Source organism: Megalobrama amblycephala, linkage group LG7, assembly GCF_018812025.1.
Source record: "Megalobrama amblycephala isolate DHTTF-2021 linkage group LG7, ASM1881202v1, whole genome shotgun sequence".
Classification (NCBI taxonomy): domain Eukaryota; kingdom Metazoa; phylum Chordata; class Actinopteri; order Cypriniformes; family Xenocyprididae; genus Megalobrama; species Megalobrama amblycephala.
The window spans coordinates 19623602-19647271 of record NC_063050.1 but is presented as its reverse complement, the minus strand read 5'-3'; the positions used below and the strand labels follow the sequence as shown (position 1 = coordinate 19647271).

At 40.6% G+C, this 23670-nt stretch overlaps 3 protein-coding genes across 4 annotated transcripts in view; 1 reads left to right on the top strand and 2 right to left on the bottom strand.

The window, feature by feature from the left end:
- Positions 1 to 236: 236 nt before the first annotated feature.
- Positions 237 to 3294, bottom strand: LOC125271414. The gene is made up of 2 exons (XM_048195490.1): positions 808 to 3294; positions 237 to 387 (listed from the first exon to the last, which is right to left on the bottom strand). Exon 1 carries the CDS (start codon positions 3005 to 3007, stop codon positions 1088 to 1090), a length of 1920 nt encoding a protein of 639 aa, XP_048051447.1. The 5' UTR covers positions 3008 to 3294; the 3' UTR covers positions 237 to 387; positions 808 to 1087.
- Positions 3233 to 9995, bottom strand: LOC125273138. The gene is made up of 2 exons (XM_048198404.1): positions 7662 to 9995; positions 3233 to 7241 (listed from the first exon to the last, which is right to left on the bottom strand). The coding sequence occupies exon 2, from the start codon at positions 7055 to 7057 to the stop codon at positions 3233 to 3235; it is 3825 nt and encodes a 1274-aa protein (XP_048054361.1). The 5' UTR covers positions 7058 to 7241; positions 7662 to 9995.
- An 11682-nt stretch (positions 9996 to 21677) lies between these two features.
- Positions 21678 to 23670, top strand: part of sorcs3 (sortilin related VPS10 domain containing receptor 3) — a 287643-nt gene continuing 285650 nt past the window's right edge. The window contains exon 1 of one of the 2 annotated variants that reach the window (XM_048196352.1): positions 21678 to 22679. In XM_048196352.1, coding sequence (XP_048052309.1) covers positions 21993 to 22679 — 687 coding nt within the window. In that variant the 5' untranslated portion in view covers positions 21678 to 21992. The remainder of the gene's footprint in view (positions 22680 to 23670) is intronic. The other variant, XM_048196354.1, reaches the window with a different exon arrangement.

Sequence of the window (23670 nt, the reverse complement as noted above, 5' to 3'; positions counted from 1 at the left end):
CCTTTAAGATAATTTTCTTAACTAGTGCTTATTGCAAAGGGGGGAGGGGTCATCTGATAGACTCATAAACACACCTTAAAGGTGCAGTATAGTGATCTGGGAAATGTTAACTTTAGCCTGCTAGCATTAAAAATGTACAATCCCACCCTCCCTGCAAATCGCCATCCAAAGCCACGCCTCCAAAACATATGAACGCGCACAGACCAGAAGCGAGGACCAGAAACAATGTTATTGGATTATGTTGGGGATTGCCCCACTGAATGCCGGTTCTTTAATGTTCTTAACCACTTCAGCACTCTGATCAGGGAGTAGGAGTCATCACATCTTTTCCACCTTTTATTTTGTGCAGGGTTTCACCATATACACATTATGCATTGGAGGTAGTTTCTGCAATTAGTAAATAAATAAACAGTAGTAAATAACTAAATATCAAACAGAAATATTCACATAATGTTGTATAAACGAGTAAACTATAAATTAACAAATATAAAAGCTCTTAAAGTGTGATTAGCAGAATAACAATCAAGTAAACAGAATATATAAGAGCATATAAATAACTTGAGATACATCAACAGCGTCCTCATTGTTTTAAAGTATAACAAATATAAAATATATAGAATCATAAACATACTTAAACGAAGTATGGTCATAGCAATACAAGCCGCGATGCTAACGGCACTTTCACGTGCGTTTCACATGACCAACGAATAATCAATGATCGCAAAACACCCGCGGCTTAATGTTAGAGATCGTCTCAGTATTATAAACATCCAGTATGACAAACATAAAGTCAGGAAATAAACTTACTTTGTCAATAACTTTGTCCTGCAATCAAAGATGATGCACGGGTGGAAAATGCGTCATATACTGATGGCTCCGTATGCGCAACGGAGTATGCGTCACTTACGCCAAAACTGTATTCACTACGACTTGCGTAACACGTCATTTTCATATGTAGAATAATTACTACAAACCCTTAACTGATTGAGAACACAGCAGCAGATAATACAGAAAAAAACATAATATAAAGAATTCACAACAGCCGCCCCCACATTTGAGCAGCAAATGTGCAAGTTAAGAGAATTCTTTAAGAGTCTTCATTGATATCCTTAAGAGCAGGCAAAGGAATAAGGCGAACAACTGGCCGGGTGTACACTTTGCCTTTAACGATGACATCTGCTGTTCTTACACATCCATCATTACTGACCACAGTCTTAGTAACTTTACCAATAGGCCACTGAGCCCTAGGAAGTTGTGGATCAATTATCAAGACCACTGAGCCTACTGTCAGAGTATCTGATGGTTTGTGCCATTTCTGGCGTGTCTGAAGTGTGGGTAAGTAGTTCCTTGTAAATTGAGTCCAAAATTGGTCCACCAGATTTTGACAATGACGCCATCTACGCCGCCCCATTTCCTCTGAGGCATATGCCACCTGTGGAAGTGATGCATCCCGCCGCCCCATGAGGAGAAGATTTGGTGTAATGGCGTCAAGATCTGCAATGTCTGCGGAGACGTATCCAAGGGGTTTTGAATTCAAAATGCCCTCTACCTCTACCAAGACTGTAGATAGGACATCTTCAGAAACCGACTGACCTCCAATTGCCACCTGGAGAGCGGCTTTAATAGAGCGGACCTCTCGCTCCCAAACCCCACCAAAATGGGGAGCATTAGGTGGATTGAACTTGAAGAGGATCTGGTGATCAGCTAACTGTTCTTTTAATTGGGATTCCATGGCTGCAAAGGCTTCTCGCAGTTCTCGTTCAGCACCACGAAAGTTTGTGCCACAATCTGACCTGATCTCCTTTGGCCTGCCACGCCTGGCTATGAATCGTCGAAGAGCAAGCAAGAAAGCATCCACATCCATGGAGTTGAGAAGCTCTATGTGGACAGCTCTTGTGGTGAGGCATTTGAAAATTACACCCCAACGTTTCTCGATCCTTCTGCCTATCTTGACATGATTAGGGCCGAAACAGTCTACTCCTGTTGAATAAAATGGTGGAGAGAGAAGCCTGAGCCGCTCTGGTGGCAAGTCCGCCATCTGTGGTACCTTAGGCTGAGCTCTCCATCGTTGACAGGATGAGCAGATAAGCTGATGGTGTTTAACAGCTTGGCGTCCTCGCAAGACCCAGTATTGCCTCCGTATTTCTGCATACAGCCGTTCTGTACCTGGGTGCAACAAGCGTTCCTCAAAGTCTTTAATGAGAAGCTTCGTTGCTGGATGCCGTGGATCTAGCACTATGGGGAGAATCTGTTCAACGTTTGGGCTCTCCAGTCTTCGTAATCGTCCTCCAACTCTGAGTACATTAGTCACTGGATCCCACTCTGGAGCAAGACACGCAAGCCGACTGTGATGTGGTATAGGTTTTTGTGTTTTGAGGGCCGCTATCTCCTCAGGAAAGCTCTGAGCTTGACACTCTCTCAGCAGTACCAATTCTGCTTCACGATGGGTGTCTGCTGAATCATCCATTACCTTTTGACATAGTCGTCGGGTTGCCTCCACTAGCTCTTTCCATGTACTGAACTGAGTGGCATCAGGACAGTCATGATCTGATTCCACAGTGGTTAGGCAGCAGATAGTAAGACTTTTCAGTTCAGGTAACTCTTCTGACTGTGGCTGATTAGGTCTCTTCGGCCAGTGGGCAGAACTCCGTTTTAGAAATGTTGGCCCCTCACTCCAGTGGCCAGGCACAGTGAAACTTGAATGTGGTTTACCTCTTGTGATAACGTCTGCCGGGTTTTGCTGTGTGTCTACATAATGCCAGGTACTGTGCTCTGTCAACTCCTGTATTTCGGAGACTCGTGTTCCAACAAAGACTTTGAATCTACAGGAGTCAGACTGAAGCCACTCCAGCACAGTTGTAGAATCTGTCCACAGAATGGTCTGTTGGATAGTGAGAGTTATCTCATCTCTCAAAAGCTTTGCTAGTTGTGCTCCCGCTAATGCTGCACAGAGTTCCAATCGAGGCATGGACTGTTGCCTCCTGGGTGCCACTCGTGATCTGGCCATCACAAAGGATGTATTAACGACATCTCCTGTGTACTCTACTAAATAAGCCACAGCCCCATATGCTCGTTCAGATGCGTCACAAAACACATGGAGGTCGTACTTCCGTTGTGCATCATTAGGAACCGATGAGTAACAGCGAGGAATTGTTATGGTGCTGAGACACTGCAGCTCACTTTCCCATGTATTCCAAGCAGCACGAAGGTCGGGCGGCAAGTTTGGGTCATCTCAATCTCTTTTTTTAGACCATAGTTGTTGAATGAGCACCTTTGCTCGCGTGGTAAACGGCACGATGAAGCCCAAGGGATCATACTGTGTTGCTAGTGCGGCATGTTCAATGGGACGATAGTGGTATCCTAGTGTATCAGCAGCACAATTCCACCTAAGGCCCAGAGTTGGCTCCATTGGATCAGTCCTGTTCTGCCCAAGCCACTGTTCTGCAGCCAAGGACCTTGCTTCCGTAGGTAGATGTGATATTACTGATGGCTGGTTGCAAGCCCATTGTCTGAGGTCAAATCCACCGGATGCCAGCAGATTGCGCAGGTGATCAACTGTCAGTTTGGCCTCTGATATGGTTGGAAAGCTTTCCAGATAATTGTCCACATAAAAACTCTGCTGCACTGTTTTCAGAGCACCTGGGTTACTGTCTTGGTTATTGCGAGCATGCTGTTGCACAGCAAAAATGGCACAACATGGGCTGCTGGTTGTGCCAAACGGCAAAACTTGCCATTCGTAAACATCTGGACAGTTCTCATAGTGCAAATCTCGCCAGATGAAGCGGAGCAGAGGTCTGTCCTCAGGCAACAAGCGGACCTGATGGAACATTCCACGAATATCCGCACTTACAGCCACTTGATGTTGTCTGAATCTTAAGAGGACGCCCAACAATGATGGGCCAAGAGCAGGCCCTGGCAGAAGCTGATCATTCAGAGACAGACCTTGATACCTGAATGAGCAATTGAAGACCAGTCTTGGTTTATCATTGTGGCACACCAGGTGGTGGGGAATGTACCAGGCCTCCTCTGACTCTGTAACTTCTTCAGGTTGGAGCTTAGTAACATAACCTGCCTTGATGAGTTTATTGATCTCACCAGAGTAGATGGAAGCTTTCTCTGGGTCTCCCTTAAGTTTCCTCTCTGTACTCCTCAGACTGGGCATGCCTGATTGAATCGGGCTGATGAGTTTTGCAGCACCAGGTTTACGCAAGAGGGGTGTGGCATAACGTTGAACTCCTTCCACCATAACCCTTTGCGTTCTGCTTTCGAGAAGTTTAATTGCTTCTTGATCTTCCCTGGATCGAACCACCAGTTTTTCATTCCGATAAGGCAGGACGTCAAGTTGCCATAACTTCTCAACATTATGATAGAGCAAGTCATTGGGACAAGCAGTTGACATGAAAAGACATTGCTGTACTGAGTTGAGGCTTGGTGTGCTCTCCTCAGCCCCCTGTAGGGCCCACCCAAGGGCTGTGTGCACTGCAGCTGGACCACCTTTAGTTCCTTGACGGACTGGCTTATCTGCTGTGATAAGATGGACATGGTCTGATCCTATCAGTACCAGTGGACGCACATTGTGGAAGGACTGTAAAGGAAGCCCTCTGAGGTGAGCATACCGTTTCTGAAGTCTCTGCACGGGATATGATTGCTCTACTAAGTCCAGACCCGAAGCTGTGAAGGCCCCAAGTATCTGGAAGCGCCTCTTTGGTTCACTCTTTGGAGAGATTTCCAGGTTTATCTTGGACCCAGAAAGGTGAGTGATGTCAGATCGTACTGTGCGTAGAGCTAGTGTTTCTGGTTCACCCTCCAACTGTAGCCTTTGGACAGCTATCGGTAAGATCATGGTGCGCTGTGCTCCATCGTCTAGTACAGCATAAGTCTCCACAGAATTGAACTTACTGTGTAACAGCACTGGTACCACTTTGAGAAGCACTCTGCATGTCGCACTAGCTGGTGTGAGGTAAATGCGACTCTCTGATGTACTTGAGCTGTTCGCTGGATCATCGCGTGCTATACGGTGAAGCACTTGAAGATGTATTCCACCACAGTCACTGCATGGCTTTTTGAGGTTGCACATCTCTGGTACATGCAATCGTGCACATCGCCAGCATCTTTTTCCATCAGATATCCACTTCTGCAGGTCAGCAACCGACTGCTCTTTGAGGTTATCACAGCGTGTAATGTAGTGCTCTTTACTGTTGCAAAAGAGGCAGTGTACCTTGAATGTTTTCTTTTGCTTGGGTTCTTTGGGACGAGTAGAAAGCACAGTCTCGGCAGGGGATGCACCATGATAAAGAACTAGACTTGGTCCCTTTATTTTAGCTGAGGATTTCGCTTTACTAACACCTGGAAGTTTCTCATGCTGGTAGCGCTGTACTAATCGAATAGACAGTCTCTGCTGTTGTGCTTTGACTTGCAGCCACCCAGCGAAGTCCTGCAGATTATAGGGGTTAAGATTTATGGAGTTGAGCTTTCCCTGCTGTTGAAGGAACTCAATGAAGCCATCCCGCAGATACTTTGGCAGCTTGCTAAGTAGGCGGTCTACGTGTGAGCAGCAATTAAGCTCCATCCCTCTGGGTCCCTCTAGGGACAGCAGCATACTGACTAGGAGATGGACACGCAAAGCAAAGCTCTGAAAGCTGTGGCTATCATTGGGCTTGACATCTGGTGATGTGAGGATGGCAGCTATCTCACTTTGAGCCAGTTGATGCGGCTGACCATACTGCAGTTGAAGTGCTTGCATAGCTGCTGAATACGGATAGGGATGATGCCGGCATGACTGCCCTATCATTTGAGCTTCAGGCAGTTTCAGATGTTCCAACAGTACATGGTATTTATATTTCTCTGATAACTCTGGGTAAGGCTCAAGCAAGTTGTCCAATGCCAGCTTCATATTAGCAAATTCCTTCTCACTGTCACTTGTGAAGTCTGGAATTTTAGGTTTAGGGGGGCTATACAATGTCCGTTGCGGTATACTGCCACCCTGCGGAGCTACAGTCCGGTTTGGTATCAGCTGTGGAGGAGCGACAACTGCTGCAGTGTTCACTGAAGGGACAAACCCAGGTATCACGTTTTGAGATGATAATGCTGATGACATCATTGTTTGGTAAGGAGGGACACAACTGAATGAGGTAGGTTCATTCACCAGCTGCATCTGCGTATGTGGCTTTGCAAGATAGCCATGAGGTACTGTAGGATGTTGATAGGCAGGTGCTGACGCAATCAGCTGCTGCGGCTGGAATGAATGTTCGGCATCATGAGTTACAGCTCGTTCTTGACTGAGCGGAAGCGTGAGAGAATGGGTGGGAACAGGCTGAAATAGTGGTTGCAGTGACAGATGTGAGACAGGAGATGCCACGCCAGAGGAGATAGGGGAATATGTTGAACCCGTAGTTCTTGGCTGATGTGGATGAATGGGAGTGAATCCAAGGCTGCGACTCTCCAGCCCCGCTTTAGGAATAGCACCTGTTTTAACTGACTTTTCCTCATGTCTCACCGATGTGCATTCAGCTTGTTTCCCAGCATGTGATGCAGGGTCATATGAATGTGAGGGAAGAGGGCTTGATGAATTAGAAGGTGCTGGAGATGATTGTGGCGATACAGCCTGTACTGGTTCATTGTCCTTATCTTCCTGTTCCTCCCTCAAGAACGTTTTAATGTGTTCCATCATCTCGCTTCGGCGGTGCTTACGTTTCTTAAGCTGATCTAATTTTCTGAGAAGACTGTCCATTTCAACATTCTCCTCTTTCTCCCTCTCGTTCATAGACTCCATGAGTTTTGTCAATGAGTCCATACTCAATACATCTGCTTGACTCGGACTGGGCGTGATTCGATGTCCACCTTGACTGGTGACTGCATCTGCTTGACTAGTATACACTGCGGCTGCTGCTCCTCTCTGCTGCTCTGACTCCCTCTGAACAGGACTGGAGGAAAGGGCAGGTCGGTGATGGAAGTCAAGGATGTAATCTTCAAAGCGCTTGGGGGTCTGACATCGCCGTGAGGGTCTTGCTTGAGTATCAGTATGGGAAGCGGATGATGGTTTGCCATCTGATGACATTCTGATGCAGTCAAGGATCCGGCTCGAAGGACCATTTGTTGGGGATTGCCCCACTGAATGCCGGTTCTTTAATGTTCTTAACCACTTCAGCACTCTGATCAGGGAGTAGGAGTCATCACATCTTTTCCACCTTTTATTTTGTGCAGGGTTTCACCATATACACATTATGCATTGGAGGTAGTTTCTGCAATTAGTAAATAAATAAACAGTAGTAAATAACTAAATATCAAACAGAAATATTCACATAATGTTGTATAAACGAGTAAACTATAAATTAACAAATATAAAAGCTCTTAAAGTGTGATTAGCAGAATAACAATCAAGTAAACAGAATATATAAGAGCATATAAATAACTTGAGATACATCAACAGCGTCCTCATTGTTTTAAAGTATAACAAATATAAAATATATAGAATCATAAACATACTTAAACGAAGTATGGTCATAGCAATACAAGCCGCGATGCTAACGGCACTTTCACGTGCGTTTCACATGACCAACGAATAATCAATGATCGCAAAACACCCGCGGCTTAATGTTAGAGATCGTCTCAGTATTATAAACATCCAGTATGACAAACATAAAGTCAGGAAATAAACTTACTTTGTCAATAACTTTGTCCTGCAATCAAAGATGATGCACGGGTGGAAAATGCGTCATATACTGATGGCTCCGTATGCGCAACGGAGTATGCGTCACTTACGCCAAAACTGTATTCACTACGACTTGCGTAACACGTCATTTTCATATGTAGAATAATTACTACAAACCCTTAACTGATTGAGAACACAGCAGCAGATAATACAGAAAAAAACATAATATAAAGAATTCACAACAGATTACATCATGTGTCATTCCCTGGTGAGAAAACTTACATAAAAATAGTTTCCGATTTGACGCTAAGTGCTGCTGTCATTGAGCTAATTCATAAAGGAAAGTTAGGTTGTTGATTTTTGCCTGCCATTCTCGCTCTGTCTGCACAGCATACAAGAAATGCGCTGATGATGATGTATGATATCTGAGTGAACAGGCTGCGCAGTGGTGTGCAAACACACATTGACCAACAGGGGGAACATGCTATCATTTAGTTCGGACCGAATGCAATGATTGAACGAACATTTTATGGTCCTACGACTTCCACAGACGATATATATTTATAAAAATACATTTAGACTGCTTAACATAGTGATTGCTATCAGGATATGAGGAGACTTTCAACCAAAAAAATGTTTCTGTAGAGAATCACCTATTGCACCTTTAAGTGACATGTGATCAAAAATCACTGTCACCGGTAGAAATCACTACAATTCCAGAGTTTCATGTAGCAATGGACAAATTCAGTAACACAGTCTGAGATGATTCTAAGGAGTCACTTGACTTGCTGATGTCTTTTATTAATGACTTGAACATATGAGACTTATGCTTACGCTAAAGCCTCAGTGTCAGGTGGAACAGCTTTTATCTTGCTCATCATAAATCTCAATCCAGGACTGATTACATATTTCTATCACCCATCCTACTATCCCCTAGTGTTCAGGCAGACATTATGCCCATATTACTTTCATTTCAATTAATTTCTCTTTTTTTTTTTCTACCTAGGGCCTATGTCTTAATGACATCTGTTAGGTGCAGGTTTAACACTCCTTTGCTCTCCAAGAAGACAATGATTACTTAGAACTGCATGGAGATCATAATGCCCAGAAGCATTATGGGAAACTGCAAAGTGCTTTATAGGGTGAATTGTATTGCATTTTGTTCCATCTCTCTATATCACAAAGAATAAGAGACTCTGATCTTGAGAGTAAAATAAAGTCGCTTGAATATAGCAGGCGCATTGTTGATCTCTCAGAGGAAATAGCTACCTTGCTTATTGCATTGAAAGACAAATAGCATTCCCTCTCGATGTCTAGAGTTGCATTTATTTTGCACAGTACTGGGTGGCATTATTATGTGATAGAGAAAGGCAAGGAAAGGCTCTGCGATTGAAGTATGATGAATCAAGTTCTGCTATTTCTGCAATTAGAGACAAGGATGGTCAGGTGCTCACAGACGGCGTTATTCAGTTTTATTCTTTCTTTTACCAGTCAGTTGTCATCAACCATTTTTAATGGTTAAGTTTTCTGTGGATGCTTTTCATAGTGACATCTATATCCAATTATCATTGTAGGGGATATTGTCGGACACCTGTTAGATGTTACATTGTTACATTTATCTCCCAATTGTGATGAAAAATATAGACTGGGATGCTCTAGTTTTAGGCCAGTAAGTTTGATTTGTGGTGCTGTAAAGTTATGCTAATGATGACAGTAAAGTCATTTTTCAATAATATGAGATAAAATAAAACACTGAACAAAATGGACATTTACTGAAATATGTTCACAGAGACCATGATTGCATATTGTGTTTGATTGAGTTTAAGGTATATTTTATCCAAGACTGATAATTATAATTTTTGTCTTATTTTTGATAAAATTGAAGTTGCTGCAATCGGGGAAGCCACTGATGCCTGTTGCTAGGGAATGCAATTATGTTAGACAGTTCTCAGAGATAATTATACCAAATCATTCTGATGACAGACTTTGGATGACCAAATGACCAAAACATTTGAGATGCTGTGCAATGGGATAGGGCCGCTGGTTAGTTCAGCTATCCAATCACATCCACTGTGGAGGTAAATTCTTGTGTTTTTTTTTTGTTTGTTTGTTTGTTTTTGAGTTGAACGCATTATGCACATTTTTAGAATTTATGCGCATCTTGGCGTTTCCATCCAGTGTTTTTTTTTTTTTTTTTTTTTTATGTGATATCCCAAAATTTGCATGAAAATAGGTGAATGCAAACATAGCTAATGTTTCCAGTATTTGAACTTTCAATAAAATCATTGACAAGAATTTGAAACTTGCCAGTTAAAGGATTAGTTTAAAATTTAAAATGAAAATTACCCGAAGCTCTAAGCCAGGAACACACCAAGCCGACGGTCGGCCATCTGGCAGTTTTTGTTCGTCGGCCGACTAAGTTTTCTCAGTGTGTTCCGCTCCGTTGAATGAAGTTGGTCCTCGTCTGCTTTTTTCCGGCCGATTCGAAATGTTGAATCAGCGTCGGAGCTTGTCGGTCCATCGGGCCATCTGATCATTCTGATTGGCTGTTCAGTTACCTGCTGGTTCGGAAAGGCATTTCATCTTACTCAGCACAGAACGGACATGCTACTTGGCCGTCAGCTGTCGAGCGTCAGTTTGGTGTGTCAGGCCAACTTTGGACCCGGACCCAGACCCTGCCGACGTTAGTCAACCCCGCAATCTGCTTTCATTGCCACTAGTTCGTCAGCGTCGACTTGGTGTGTTCCGGCCTTTACTCACACTCAAGCCAATTCTTCTTTCTGATGAACACAATCTGTGTTATATTTATAAATATCCTGACGCATCCAAGCTCAATAATGGCAGTCAACGGGACCAACAGGTATGAAGCTCAAGAAAGTGCATCCATCCATCATAAACATACTCTACACGGCTCCAGGGGGTTTATAAAGCCCATCTTAAGTGAAGCGATATAAAGTTATAAAGTAAAATAACTAGCTTACACCAGACCACCTTCCGTATTCAACTGGTTGAAAAAGCATAACTGACCTTTCGTAATTTGAATATGTAATGCGTAGAACGTTGCGTAAGCGTTTTGAACTGCGAGAGGCGTTACACTTTCTTCTTAAGTCGAATATGGAAGGTGGTCGGGCGGAAGCCACATATTTAACTTAATATCTTGTTAAATATGGATATTTTTCTTACACAAAGGCTTCGCTTTGCTTCAGAAGGCCTTTATTAACCCTCTGAAGCCGTGTGGAGTACGTTTATGATGGATGGATGTGGATGGATGTACTTTCTTGAACTTCAAACTCGTTGGTCCTGTTCACTGCCATTATAAAGCTTGGATATTTATTAATATAACTCCGATTGTGTTCATCAGAAAGAAGAAAGTCATATACACCTAGGATGGCTTGAGGGTGAGTAAAGCTTGGGGTAATTTCCATTTTAAAGTGAACTAATCCTTTAAGTATATAAATAGCTACAATCAACCTGCTGAAGATAAAAAACAGAAGAGCATCTAATACAATTCTTAATATTATTACATGGTTTGACAAAAAATTGATGGCTTTTGATAGAATAGGTATGAATTATTTCTGGATGTCACTGATGTACACATCACTTACCTGTATATTACATTTAGGTTAGAATGTGAACCACTTCTTAACCTCTTTCAAACGCATGACATAATTTTATAATAAAATGCCTTTTTGAGAAATACTACAGTAGTGCAATGCTTGTATTGCTTTCAATATTCATGTTAGGGCCTTTAGCAAACTGAAATATGGTCGCTGCTCAATTAAAAATTAATAAGCTGAATTTGCTTGCCATCTTTTCATTTGAAAACTTGTCTCTGAAAACAGATTGCAAGAATGTTATCAGTGACGTCAAGGTGCATCTTGGGTTCTGTGAATTGGGTTGGCTCCACATCATAAGTGTAATGGGGGCTATTTTCCACCGCTGCGCGTCTATTTCAGCACCGTTTCTGTGTATTAAGGGAGCGCTTCGCATGAAGCTAAATGCTACTGCAGAATGGCTCATCCAGATTCAGACAGGCTGATCAAATAAGTTCCGCATTACATCGAGAGGGCCCTAGGGGGAAGTTGGGGATATCCTTTTCAGAATGTGTATTCTCCAGCTTGCTACTAGCAAATAAGCCTGTTAGCAACACAGCAATGCTGAGTCACACGGCAAAGGATCTAGCCAAAACCAAGAAATAATGTAGTAATCATTGGCTTTTTCCCCTTGTCCATGTTGCTGTGTAATCATAATGTCATTTTGACAGATTTTGTATGAGACTTTAATGAGAACTAGCATGCAGCTAAAAATGTGTGAATAGTAGTTGTATGGACTATTACTGTTATCAGATAATATTATTTTGGCCTCAAGGATTGTGTATATAGGCCTAACTAGTGAATCACTCTTTGTTAAGTAACGTATTCTTGGTTTCCAGTGAAACATGCCCTACAGACACCCTAAAGACTGTCTAAAAAATGTTTGTATTTAATACTCCGAGAACGAATGTGAGCAAAACTGCATTTCCTAACCAACAGAAGAAACTCACAGTGAAGTCAGATACGTCAAGTACAAAACTCTTCTTTCAAACGCAGAGGGAAATTAAGACAGGGACTCAAAACAACCCACACATCCTCGCCGGAGGGTAGAAAGCATCCTCCAAATCCACAAAGTAATGGAATAACTTTCCAAACAGAGGAAGAAAGCTCGGGTAAAAGCTGTAGTTAGGAGTTAGCCTATAGTGCTGATTTAAGGGCAGTTACACGGTTTACCTTACGATCGTTAAAGTTAGAATTGTGTTAGAAGGACGTCTGGTCGAAGATTAGAGCAAAGTGACTTCTGCCTGGGCTTTTGTAAAGCACATTCGAACATTTAGACTCTTTCCCCATTTAAGGCCTACTTAAATGAAAATGAGAGACGTTCCCTGTCAAGGTTGGGTTGGCAATGCCCAATAATGCCTTGATTGAGCTGTCGATTCCATTAACAAACAAATGGGCAGTTGTAGATTTGTATTGACGGCTCAACTGACAGCTCTATACAAGTGAAGAAGGTTTCAAAAATGGCTTAGAATAAGGATAAGCCTTTAACAATTCATGCATTTTTTAATATCTTTTATCTCTGATTTATTTTGACAATAACTGGACTTCAGAATCTTGTCATCAGTGTTTAATATTGAAATGTTGAATGTTTAAAATGTGTAATGATGTTACATTATTAAATATAAAAAATGATTTTACAGTAATACTTCACATGAGACCCTCTTAGTAATAATTTTACATGCACACTCTTCATCTACAGTGTGCGTGTTTACTTTTTTATAAATAAATCAATACTTTTATTTATTCTGCAGGCATTAAATTGATAAAAAGTGACAAATGTTACAAATGATTTCTATTTTAAATACATTTTTCCTGAAAAAAAACCGTATCACCGTTTCCACAAAAATATTGAGCAGCACCACTGTTTTCAACATTAATAATAAGAAATGTTTCTTGAGCAGCAAATCAGCATATTAGATTGATTTCTGAAGGATCATGTGACACTGAAGACTGGAGTAATGATGCTGAAAATGTTTTGCTTTACCATCAGAGGAATAAATTACAATTTAAAGTACATTAAAACAGTTATTTACAATTGCAATATTATTTTTAATAATTGGCTGTATTTTTAACTTGGTGAGCATAAGGAAATAAATAAAATATTACGACATATAAGTTTCCCGTGAGTATGTTTATTTATTTACACATTACTCAAGGTAAGGTCTTATTATGAAATTAAAGGGCATAAAGAATATGTCTTAACTGTATGATATGTAAACCCCAAATGATAGTCATCAGAGTTTTGTCTGCAAGTTTGTTTCTTATCCAGTTTCAGCCGACTGTGAGTATTCACCTTGACTTTTGAAAAATGAAGTATGAATACATCCATACCATCAAAATGTCAAACCTATGTTCGTTGCAATCTTTTATTCTCTCTCCAGAAATTCCTTCAAAACTCTGTTTCACAGAGTCAAGCTTTGATTTTGATCTTGTTTACTACTTTCTGTAATTTTTAACCCCCCTCTTGGTCTTACCCAGGATGGGTTTTTTGAAAGGAAAGTCTCCAGTTTGTTATTCTTTTTCTCCAGCTGTGTTCTGATCAGAGCTCTCGATCAGGCTTTGTTCCCTCAGGCTAGGGGTGGATGGAGATACATTTTGACATGCCAATGCTTCCAAAATGGCCCTGGTGAAATGCAACCCCGGGGGGGCCCACCAGCTGTGTCCCCCAGGCAAACAGAGCTTAGATATACATTGATTTAAAGGCGTGCTCTTTACAATGAAATAAAATGGTGCTTCTTTTGAAAACTATTGCAGAGGGAATCGAAATATTTCATTTTGAAGATCATTTAAAGAAATCACTTGTTGATAAAGATGTTGATCCTAGAACAGCATTACATTCAACCAATCAGATTTGAGGGACGAGTTTACAGTTTATGTCAAGTTATGGGTAGGGTTAGGTTTAGGGTTAGGGATAGGGTTAGAACTAAATTTTCAGACAGGAATGTTGTTCCAGGATCAACAAAATATATTGACCCAGGAATGCTAACTCTGCAAAATCAGTATGTGCGACATGTGACCTGTTCGTGTTGTCATCTACCAAATTCTGCTGGCAACAAGTGGATGAATTTGTGCCAGAGAACCCTATAGTTTGATTGGACAAATGGCCTTTGGCAACAAAAGATATGGAAAACGTTTCCTCCTTTTATAAACTGATTAGCCTATTACTTTTCTAAATTAGATTAGATTAATTTTTGCCTGGTTTCGCAAAAAAGACCAAGTTTTAGGGTTAGTTCACCCAAAAATTCTGTCATTTATTACCAAAGACTATAGAATAACACAAGACGTGTCACTTGTACTGTTTTGAATGGGAGAAAGTGTAACACGCAATATGGCGGAATAAGTCCCGCCTTCTAAACAAGAGCCAATTGCCGACTGGTAAAGTCATCGCGTCACTTCAGCGGCTGTTAGAATCACGGGAAATGACTTGTCTTAAAGGGACTTTGTTATTACTCACCCTATTAATCACATGTTGTTCCACACCCGTCATCTTCGGAAAACAAATTAAGATATTTTTGATGTAATCCGAGAGGTATATGACTCATCCATAGACAGGAATATAATCAACACTTTTAAGGTCCAGAAAGGAACTAAAGACATCGTTAAAATGGTCAACGTGACTGCAGTGGTTCAACCTTAATTTTATGAAGCGATGAGATACTTTTTGTGTGCCAAAACAAAAAAATAACTTTATTCATATACCACATATACCTCTCGGATTTAATCAAAAATATCTTAATTTGTGTTCCGAAGATGAACGAAGGTCTTACAGGTGTGAAACGACATGAGTAATTAATGACAGAATTTTAATTTTTGGGTGAACTAACCCTTTAAGTCTAGTCCCAGACTAAAATGTTTAAGCTGTCTTAACTGAAAGCAACTTGCACTGACATATATTAAAATATGTCACTGTCATTGTTTTTTTTTTTCTCAAGATGCACATTAGTTATGTATTTTCTACGGTACATTTATAAAAGCTATTTAAATGTCCTAATTAAATTAATCTAAGCCCTGTCTGTTAAACAAGCCTTTATGTTTTGCTCTGCTGTCCAGAGCTGTGATGCAGTTTTGGGTCATAACTCGTGACTGGCCAACTGAGAACCACTGACTTTAAAAAAAAAAGAAAGAAAAAAGAACTAAGTGAAACTAGTCTCATATCAGTTCTAAAAGTGCAGTTTCAACAAACTACTCATTAGTCCTCAAGAGTTAAATTTATACAACTGTGAATAACCTAATGGCATGCATATTTTATGTGTTCAGCAGAAAATCGCTGCCTTCTTTTATTGAAAATATTCAATCCATAAACCACATTGTAACTGAAGTTGGCATAAATCATTAGTAAAAATCTTTGAGGAGCATAAAGGATTCCATTGAGAATTTATTAGTGGATTTTAAGCTTTGCCTTTTCTAGGTGCAAGACATTTTACAGTATAATTTAAAAACACATGAGCACACATCATTCATGCATAGATGGTTGTGTGCTTTGCATGTTTCAGTCTTTGGTATATGCTATTTGCTATACGATAAAGATCTGTAAGATCATTACAAACAGAAATCGCTTCAGGCTTATATAATGTAATATAATATAAATTTATATAAAAATTGCTTGAATGTGTGAGTATCCAAAGCTGGCATTAAATCCATGCACGATTTGGGACTTTAAATGTGAAAAGTTTTGCATAAAATTAATCAAGGGCACAGAAGGTGGAAGAATGAGATTCTCACATCACTGCTTAATGACGTTCAGAAGATTCATGAAAATGTTTGGGCATCTAAGCTGAGAAGAACCAAAGGGGTGTGACTCTTTCCAAAGGTGTTTTTTTTCCTCTTCTTCTTTCTTTCTTTAAGACATCTTGGTCATTAAAATTCTGCACACTCCCTCATAAAAACGACAGCTCCATGTAAAATACGAAAGTCCGATGAATGGAAGATTTATATCCATTTAGATCCTCAGCATTATTAGCCAGCATGAGCTAAGATGAGATCCAACTTTATTTTATTTATTTATTTATTTTTATATGAATCAAGGTAAATACTGATCAAATTCCAATTATATAAATCCTAAATGTAGTGAATAATTGCCATTGACTCTACTGAGCTTTTGCAGTTCTGAACACATAGATAAATCTCACCTATCGATGCTGCCACTGCTAATGCACAATGTTACAATTATACAATGAGAATCATGACTTAAAGGGATAGTTCACCCCAAAACAAACATTTGCTGTTAATTTACTCACCCTCAGGCCATCCTGAAGATGTTGGTGACTTTTTTTCTTCAGTAGAACAGCAAAGAAGATTTTTAGCTGAAACCGACATCCATTCGAAGAGCAAGCTACCATAACTTCAGTCAATCTAGTTTAAACATTGGGAATCAGTGAAAAGTCAATCTTCCCGAGTTAGAGTATGCAAGTGAATGTAATTTTTTTATTTTTTTTAATCGGTTGCAACAATCAGGTAATTATACAACATGCGTTCTTCCTCTCTGTAGTAAACAAACAGTATCAGCTCACGTGTGAGGTCGCTGCCGCGCATACGTTACTATGCTCCAGACTGTCGTGAATGCGGTCAGGACCGTTTTGCCGAGGCTGTGGATTGCAGGTAAATAATGTTCAGTTTCTAGCATAGATCGATCGTTTCACTTCTTAAAGTCCCCCTGAAATCAAAATTTAAGATTTTTAGCTTTAGTATGAATATGTTAGCCTTAAAGGGGCTATATGTAAGAGTTTCACTTTAATAAAGCATAAAAATACCCCAATATGTTTGCAAATATTTAGGAAACATGCTAAGTTCACCTACTTGTTTCTCAGTAAAACAATGCTACAGCCAGATATTCTACTTTGAAATATGCATTCCGTGTCGGAATGTCTGTCTTTGTTTTGGTTTGTGCGAAACTGTGTGCTGCCAGTTTATCCAATAGTATTTCAACATCACAGGTTGCCAGTTGGCGGAAAACACCGCGTATTGTAGCCATGGAAACCAGCAAACAAACTGGGTCAGAGAATCGCAGATTCTGCCTGACCTAAAAAGCCTCTGCATCTATCTAAAAATCTCTATGAATGACAGCATATTAAAACAACTCATCAGCTTACAGTGTGCAAGTCTCCTCAGCTTTCATTGTCAGTTGCGCTCCCTCTTGTTGCGCGTCCTCAAGCTGGCAACCTGTGTCTTTGAAGGAGGGGGCGGGGCAAACAATATTTTGAATTTGGACTGCAGTACCTATTTTGTGTCATTCCTACATAGAGCCCCTTTATATAAGTTATAAGCTGGTGTGTTCCAAAGCAATGACAAAATTCGCATTTTGGAGATATAAGCATTCAAAACTTACAGTCTCTCATTTCCGCTAAAATGGATCACAGATTTTCATGACATCACTTCAGCTTCACATCAAAACTTCTGTCCAATCAAATGCTCTGTAGAATCTGAAGTCCCGCCTCCTCCTACACTCTTATGCTGCGTTCACACCAGACGCGACTTGCGCGAATAAATCGTGCTACTCGCGCGTAGTTGGACGCTTGAACATTTTGAGTTTACTCGCTTCATTTGCACGTGAAAATCCCTTCACAACAGACGCGAATTCGCGTCATGAGAGGGGCTCTCCCGCTCCTTTACGTGTTCCAGACTCTCCCACTGCTTTCTGCACACTTCCTCTGAATAAACACAACTTGTCAGTGGGGAAATAATTGTAAATTACAGCGAATAAGCTCAATTGGTCGTCTTTAGCTAGCTTGTAGTCTCAATATGTATATATATATATAGCTCAAATTGAGTAAAGACCGTTTTTTACAACTTATCAGATTGTCCGACCTCCTCACTCACTTTCTTTCAAACACGATCCTTTTTATTTCTGTTTCTATAAATGTATGAAGATCTACAGTGACGATGATTTTGTCCTCCATTGTTGTTTCGAATTTCTGCCTCAGCTCGCTACGTCACGTCACTACTAGAGCAAGCTCCTGATTGGTTAACGCGGCGCAGAAATTCGGCAAAGTTCAGATTTTTCAACTTGCGTGATTCGCGCGAATCACGCGTTAAGCGCGTCAAACGCCCAAATCGCTCAATTCGCGCGAATCGCGTCATTCACGGCGCTTCATTCGCGCGAATCGCGCCGCAGGATGTCAATTCGCGTCTTTGCATTGACTTAACATGTTAATCACTCGCACTTACCGCTTCATTCGCGTCCGGTGTGAACGCACCATTACAAATGCTGAAGCCTCGGCTGAAATTTTAGAGTCTAACGGCTCTGGCGAGCTGTAACATAAACAAAACGCTATTGGTTAACGCTTTTTTTTTTAAAGGGGCGGGGCTGTTCGATATGTCGCCCTGTCTTCCTGTTTCAGTTGAAATTACGTTAACACATTGAATAATGCTGCGTGTTCCAACACTCTTCAGTGGGCCTTTAAGACCTCAATGTATCATCAGGAGCCGTGGTTATTAATTTTGTTTCATCTGCATATGTTTTTTGAATCTTAAAGTTATGGCACCCATTGATTCCCATTACATGAATCACCAAGGACCACAGTTTCAGCTAAAAAAAATATTTACTGTTCTACTGAAGAAAAAAAAGTCACCCACATTTTGGATTGCCTGAGGGTGAGTAAATTAACAGCAAATTTTCATTTTTGGGTGAACTATCCCTTTAATGTGTCTTGTTACTACACTTAAACGAACTTTTAAAGCAGCCTTGGGTGACAGAATACACAATTCAACAGCCACCTGAGCTTGGAGCAAACAAGGCCAGCTGAATGTTCTGAAGAGGTCTAGATAGGCGTTCGGAGACAGGAAAGGCTTTATTTACAGGGAATAATCCAACATACTAGGGGAAGATATTGATCAGCCTGAGCGCAGTATATTTTAAAAATGGGACCTTTGCAGCTTGTAATCATGATGAGAACAGCTGTGTTGAAAAACTGTGATTTCTTGTGTGAAGACCGTAAACTGCCAGTTTACTAGAGGTATCATCCACATGTGCAAGCCATCAATAGCTCGGGCTGTAAGTCTTTTATATTGGGAAGTCTAGATCATGTGCAAAGGTCAGTCGCTTGGGGTTTACAGATCTTGGATTTGAGAGGAAAACCTAGCAGTTAGCTGACTACTGTCTTATATAAATGTATATATTTCTTCCTTGTAAGTGATGAATGCATATTTGTTACTTCCAAATATGCATCTGTGTGGGTTATGCCATTTTTCATCATTGCAATGTGGACGTTGTTTTAAAATGTGCATGAAGTTTTCCAACTTTTCCAATTAAAATCATTATGCAAATAAGGATGCATTTATGCATATACAGTCATTTTCAGAATATGCTCTCATGTGATTATCTAGTACTATCTTAATTACCCCAGATTAAAATCTTATCTGCTTAAATATCATTTCAGATCGGTATTAAAAGCCTTTTCCGACACCTGCCTGCAGATACTCCGTCACCTCAGCCCAGCTGTAATCTGCAGCATAATGTAACCAGTAGGGGTTAGTGTCGAGACAGCAGGAGAGGGCAAAAATCCATCTTCCTTCTAATTTGAGTGAATGTGTATCATATGCTAAGCGCTTAACTGTTATCAATACAATCTTCTCTGTTCCCCAGGGCTGCAGAAGAGCAGAGAAATTCACTGTATTTTAGGGTTTTTCTGACTGGCTATGCCAAATTATTGCAATTCATTCACACAACTGCACACACATTTAACATGCTGTCCAAATGAGATCCTCTACTGTTTTTAGACTGCATTTTTAAAATAACAAAAAAAAAAAAAAAGCTTTATGAATTTTCTTTATAATGAATCAACATCGCAAAAGAGGGATTGTGTCAAATTTAGTAAACTTCTGGGGCCAAATTGCAATTGCAAACCAACTGCTTTTACGATGGCGAGAATTATTTATTATTAGCCTAATGTTTTTATAAGCTAGTAATATTTTCTGTCTCATCTTTACTACTATCTCATCTAACTTTACCTCTGCAACCTAACCCTCACAAAATTATTCTAGGTGTTTCACTACACTAACGATCTTGGTCTCCACAATATATGCAAAAACTGACCCTGACACACACACAAACACACAACATAAAACTCCTATCTCTGCTGAAGAAAGGTATCCTGCTGTTGCAGCCCATGTGCGCTGATGTGTGAGGACTGTTGGTTATCCACGCTGAGCTCCTGCAGTTTTGTCCCTGTCAACATAGAGCGCCTTGTCTAGTCACAGCATCCTCGCACGCGTGGATGACAGGAGAATAAATGTCACTGCTGCGCGCGTGCACGTGCCAAAACTAAGATCTGCCTCCTCTTCTTTCTTAGTGATACACACAAGAAACAACACATTTTCAGAAACTGTTGTTGGGTATAATAAAATAGAATTGTATACAATGTGAAACGAGTTAGCGTCACTCGAGGGCTTTGCAAACAGGTAGTCTTAAAGGAAAAGTTCAACCTAACATTAAAATTCTGTCGTCATTTACTCGTTCCATATCCGTATGACTTGTTTTGTGTTCCTCAGAAGAATGTTGAATTCAGTCCTGCCGGTCTTTTCGACAATGAATTATAGTTAAGCCTCAAAAAGGATGCACACTCGACATACCATAAAGGTGGTCCACATGACTGTGGTAGGGTAGGTGTCAAGTCTCAAGTCTTCAGAAGTCATACAATAGCAAATAATTGCCTAATAGTCCTCCACTCAAGTGAGTTCTAACCGCTGCGACTGAATCATTAAATTAGTGAGTTGAACTCGAGAACCGGATCAGTTCACATGAACTAGCCTAATGCTGCCTTCACGTGCTATCGGAAATTTGATAATTCTCACTTCTGAAGTCGTGATTACGAGCTCATCGCATTCAAGTTTCGAAAAGGGAGGGCGTTCATGTGTAATTTTTAACTAGGAAACTCGTATTTACGATAATTCCGAGGGCACGTGAAGGCAGCATTACCACTCCGATCGGTAAACTGAATCAACTGATTTAAAAAAAAAAAAAAAAAAAAAAAAAAAAAACTTCGTGAGATTTACAATTTACCCAATGATATTTGATATGACTTCATAAGACTCGCACTAATCGTTTGGGCTGATTTTACGATATACATACTTTTATTTTTTCCCTTTTTGAGGCGTGACGTCTTCGATTATTGTCCGTTATCAGTGCACGGACAAGAGCATTATTTTCCATAGTCTAGCATAATACTTAGGCTATATATATATATATATATATATATATATATATATATATATATATATATAGCCTATCTTTATATATACACATACATACATAGTATATATATATATATATATATATATATATATATATATATATATATATATATATATATATATAAAGATAAATAATATTTTTTGCGTATTTATGTAGGTTAGGCTTCAGAAATGCTGAAGTAGTAAACCAGTAATCCGGTAGCCTATATTTATTTGTGGATAAACAAAATACTTTTTGAGTAGATCTAAATTTTAATGCAATTCGCTATATAAAAATAATGACTTGCAACCGTAATATGCACGATGTCGTTATGCCCAACTCGCTTCTCTCTCTCTCTCTCTCCTTCACTCTCTCTCTCACTCTCCCTAGACGCAGCAGCGGCTTGGATTGGATTCAGTACCTCCCCTATGTGCTGCCTTACTCCATCATCACATCCCTGAACGTGAGCGGTGTAGCTGAGGAGCACTTCTTTAATACCCGACACTTCGCTGGAGTTGCTTCCCTGCGCGTCTGAGAGTCGGAGGGAGGGGAGAAGCATTCCCCAAAATTTCTTCTAACGATGGAGACCGGTCTGGGTGTATTCCCTGGCGCTCACTTTACTCTTTCTACCTGGCTTATTCTTTCCTCCGTGTATGTTTTTCCAAACGCAAAGGCAGATATAAGTTGCGCGCCATGTATGTCGCCAATGCAAGTGAATTACGCAGGGGATGAGCATCTGCGTGACCCGCCTGATTCTGGGAAATATCCGAGACAGGATCAAAAGAAACCCAAGCTGATCACAGTTCTTTACCCTAATATTGGAGTACCCACTGGACGAGAGGCGGATGGTTTTCCAAGGATTGCGCCGAAACTGGAAAGAAACGCTGAGGGGATAAACTCCCGTGCGCCTTTAGGGAACTTCACCGAGTCCGCTTTAGATGAAGAATTGTTTTCGGATGAATATGTGGAAAGTGTATCCGAAATGGAACCCGAGACATCAGAGAGAGTCAAAAGAAGCGTGCCTGAGTTTCTGGAGAGCGCGCGGAGCGTTGATGCCCGCTCGGAGGAGCAGAGAAAGACCTCAGGTCTGCGGGTGGACGGACAGAGTAAACGCGCCGAAGTTCGCTGGAACAGGGATGATGAGCATGATGCCAGAGTATCGGATTCCAGACCAGACGATCCCAAACTGGCCAGCAGCACTTTTGCTCTGGCTGGAGACTCCGCGCACAACCACGCAGTCGTGTACTGGTCTGGAAAAAACAGCAGTGTAAGTCCGCAACATCCAGTACTTCCGTGTAATACTATTGCTATTCAGCTGTCTAGTCCATGCTGTCTTGTTTTGCTGCCATGGGTTCTTGACAACTTCGCTGAATGTCACTCCATAGCGACATTTATAATGAGCATTTGCTCAACTTGTCCTGAAATGCTCCCCACTCAAACATTCCTACTGAAAAGACCATATTCATCCAATCTAAGCTAGCTGATTAGGCTGTTATTACAGGGATTTTGGCACTTTTCAGCTTGGCTAGGCTGGGAGACCCTCTTAAATCAGCTAAGAACAGCAAACCAGCTTAGTCTTTTCAGCAGAGGTAATCTAAATGTTTACAGAAAACGCCTGTTCACAGTGTTAACCACCTGTTTGTGAAGCATGAAAGAGATCTAGCACAATAGGACCTCTTGCGAAGAGCTGGAATGTATTACTAAGATTATGTTCACTGGAAATGATCATTCATCTTTGGGAGTTTATTTCTAAATAATATTCAGATAAATCTGCTGGAGTAAAGTCTGCAAATGCAGGATCTTTCTGCACTGTTGGTATGTTTTTTTGTGAGTAAAACGATTTGCTTGTAGAGCAGGTTGTTGGCTAGAGCCTCCTGGCTGCCATACTGTCTGTGTTTTTGGATTGGAGATTTCTGGATTGGCAAGATAGGAGACTTTATAATACTTCACATCTCAATAATTCAGAGATCCATCTAGTTGATTTTATAGACTGAGGCACATGGGCAAACAATAACCTTGTCTTTAAATGCTAAGAGTTAAACAGAACTGGGAACTTAAGCAAGTCTGCAGAGTATTGCCTGAATGTTTGGATTTTGTTACAGACAGGTGGTGTTTGATGATAGTGAAACAAAGAGAGATATGAGCGAGAGAGAGAGAGAGGGGAGAAAAAAGGGGAGCTTTTTGGTGATTTTTTTGAAAGATATTTTCATGTCTGTACTTTAATTATATTATATTATATTATATTATATTATATTATA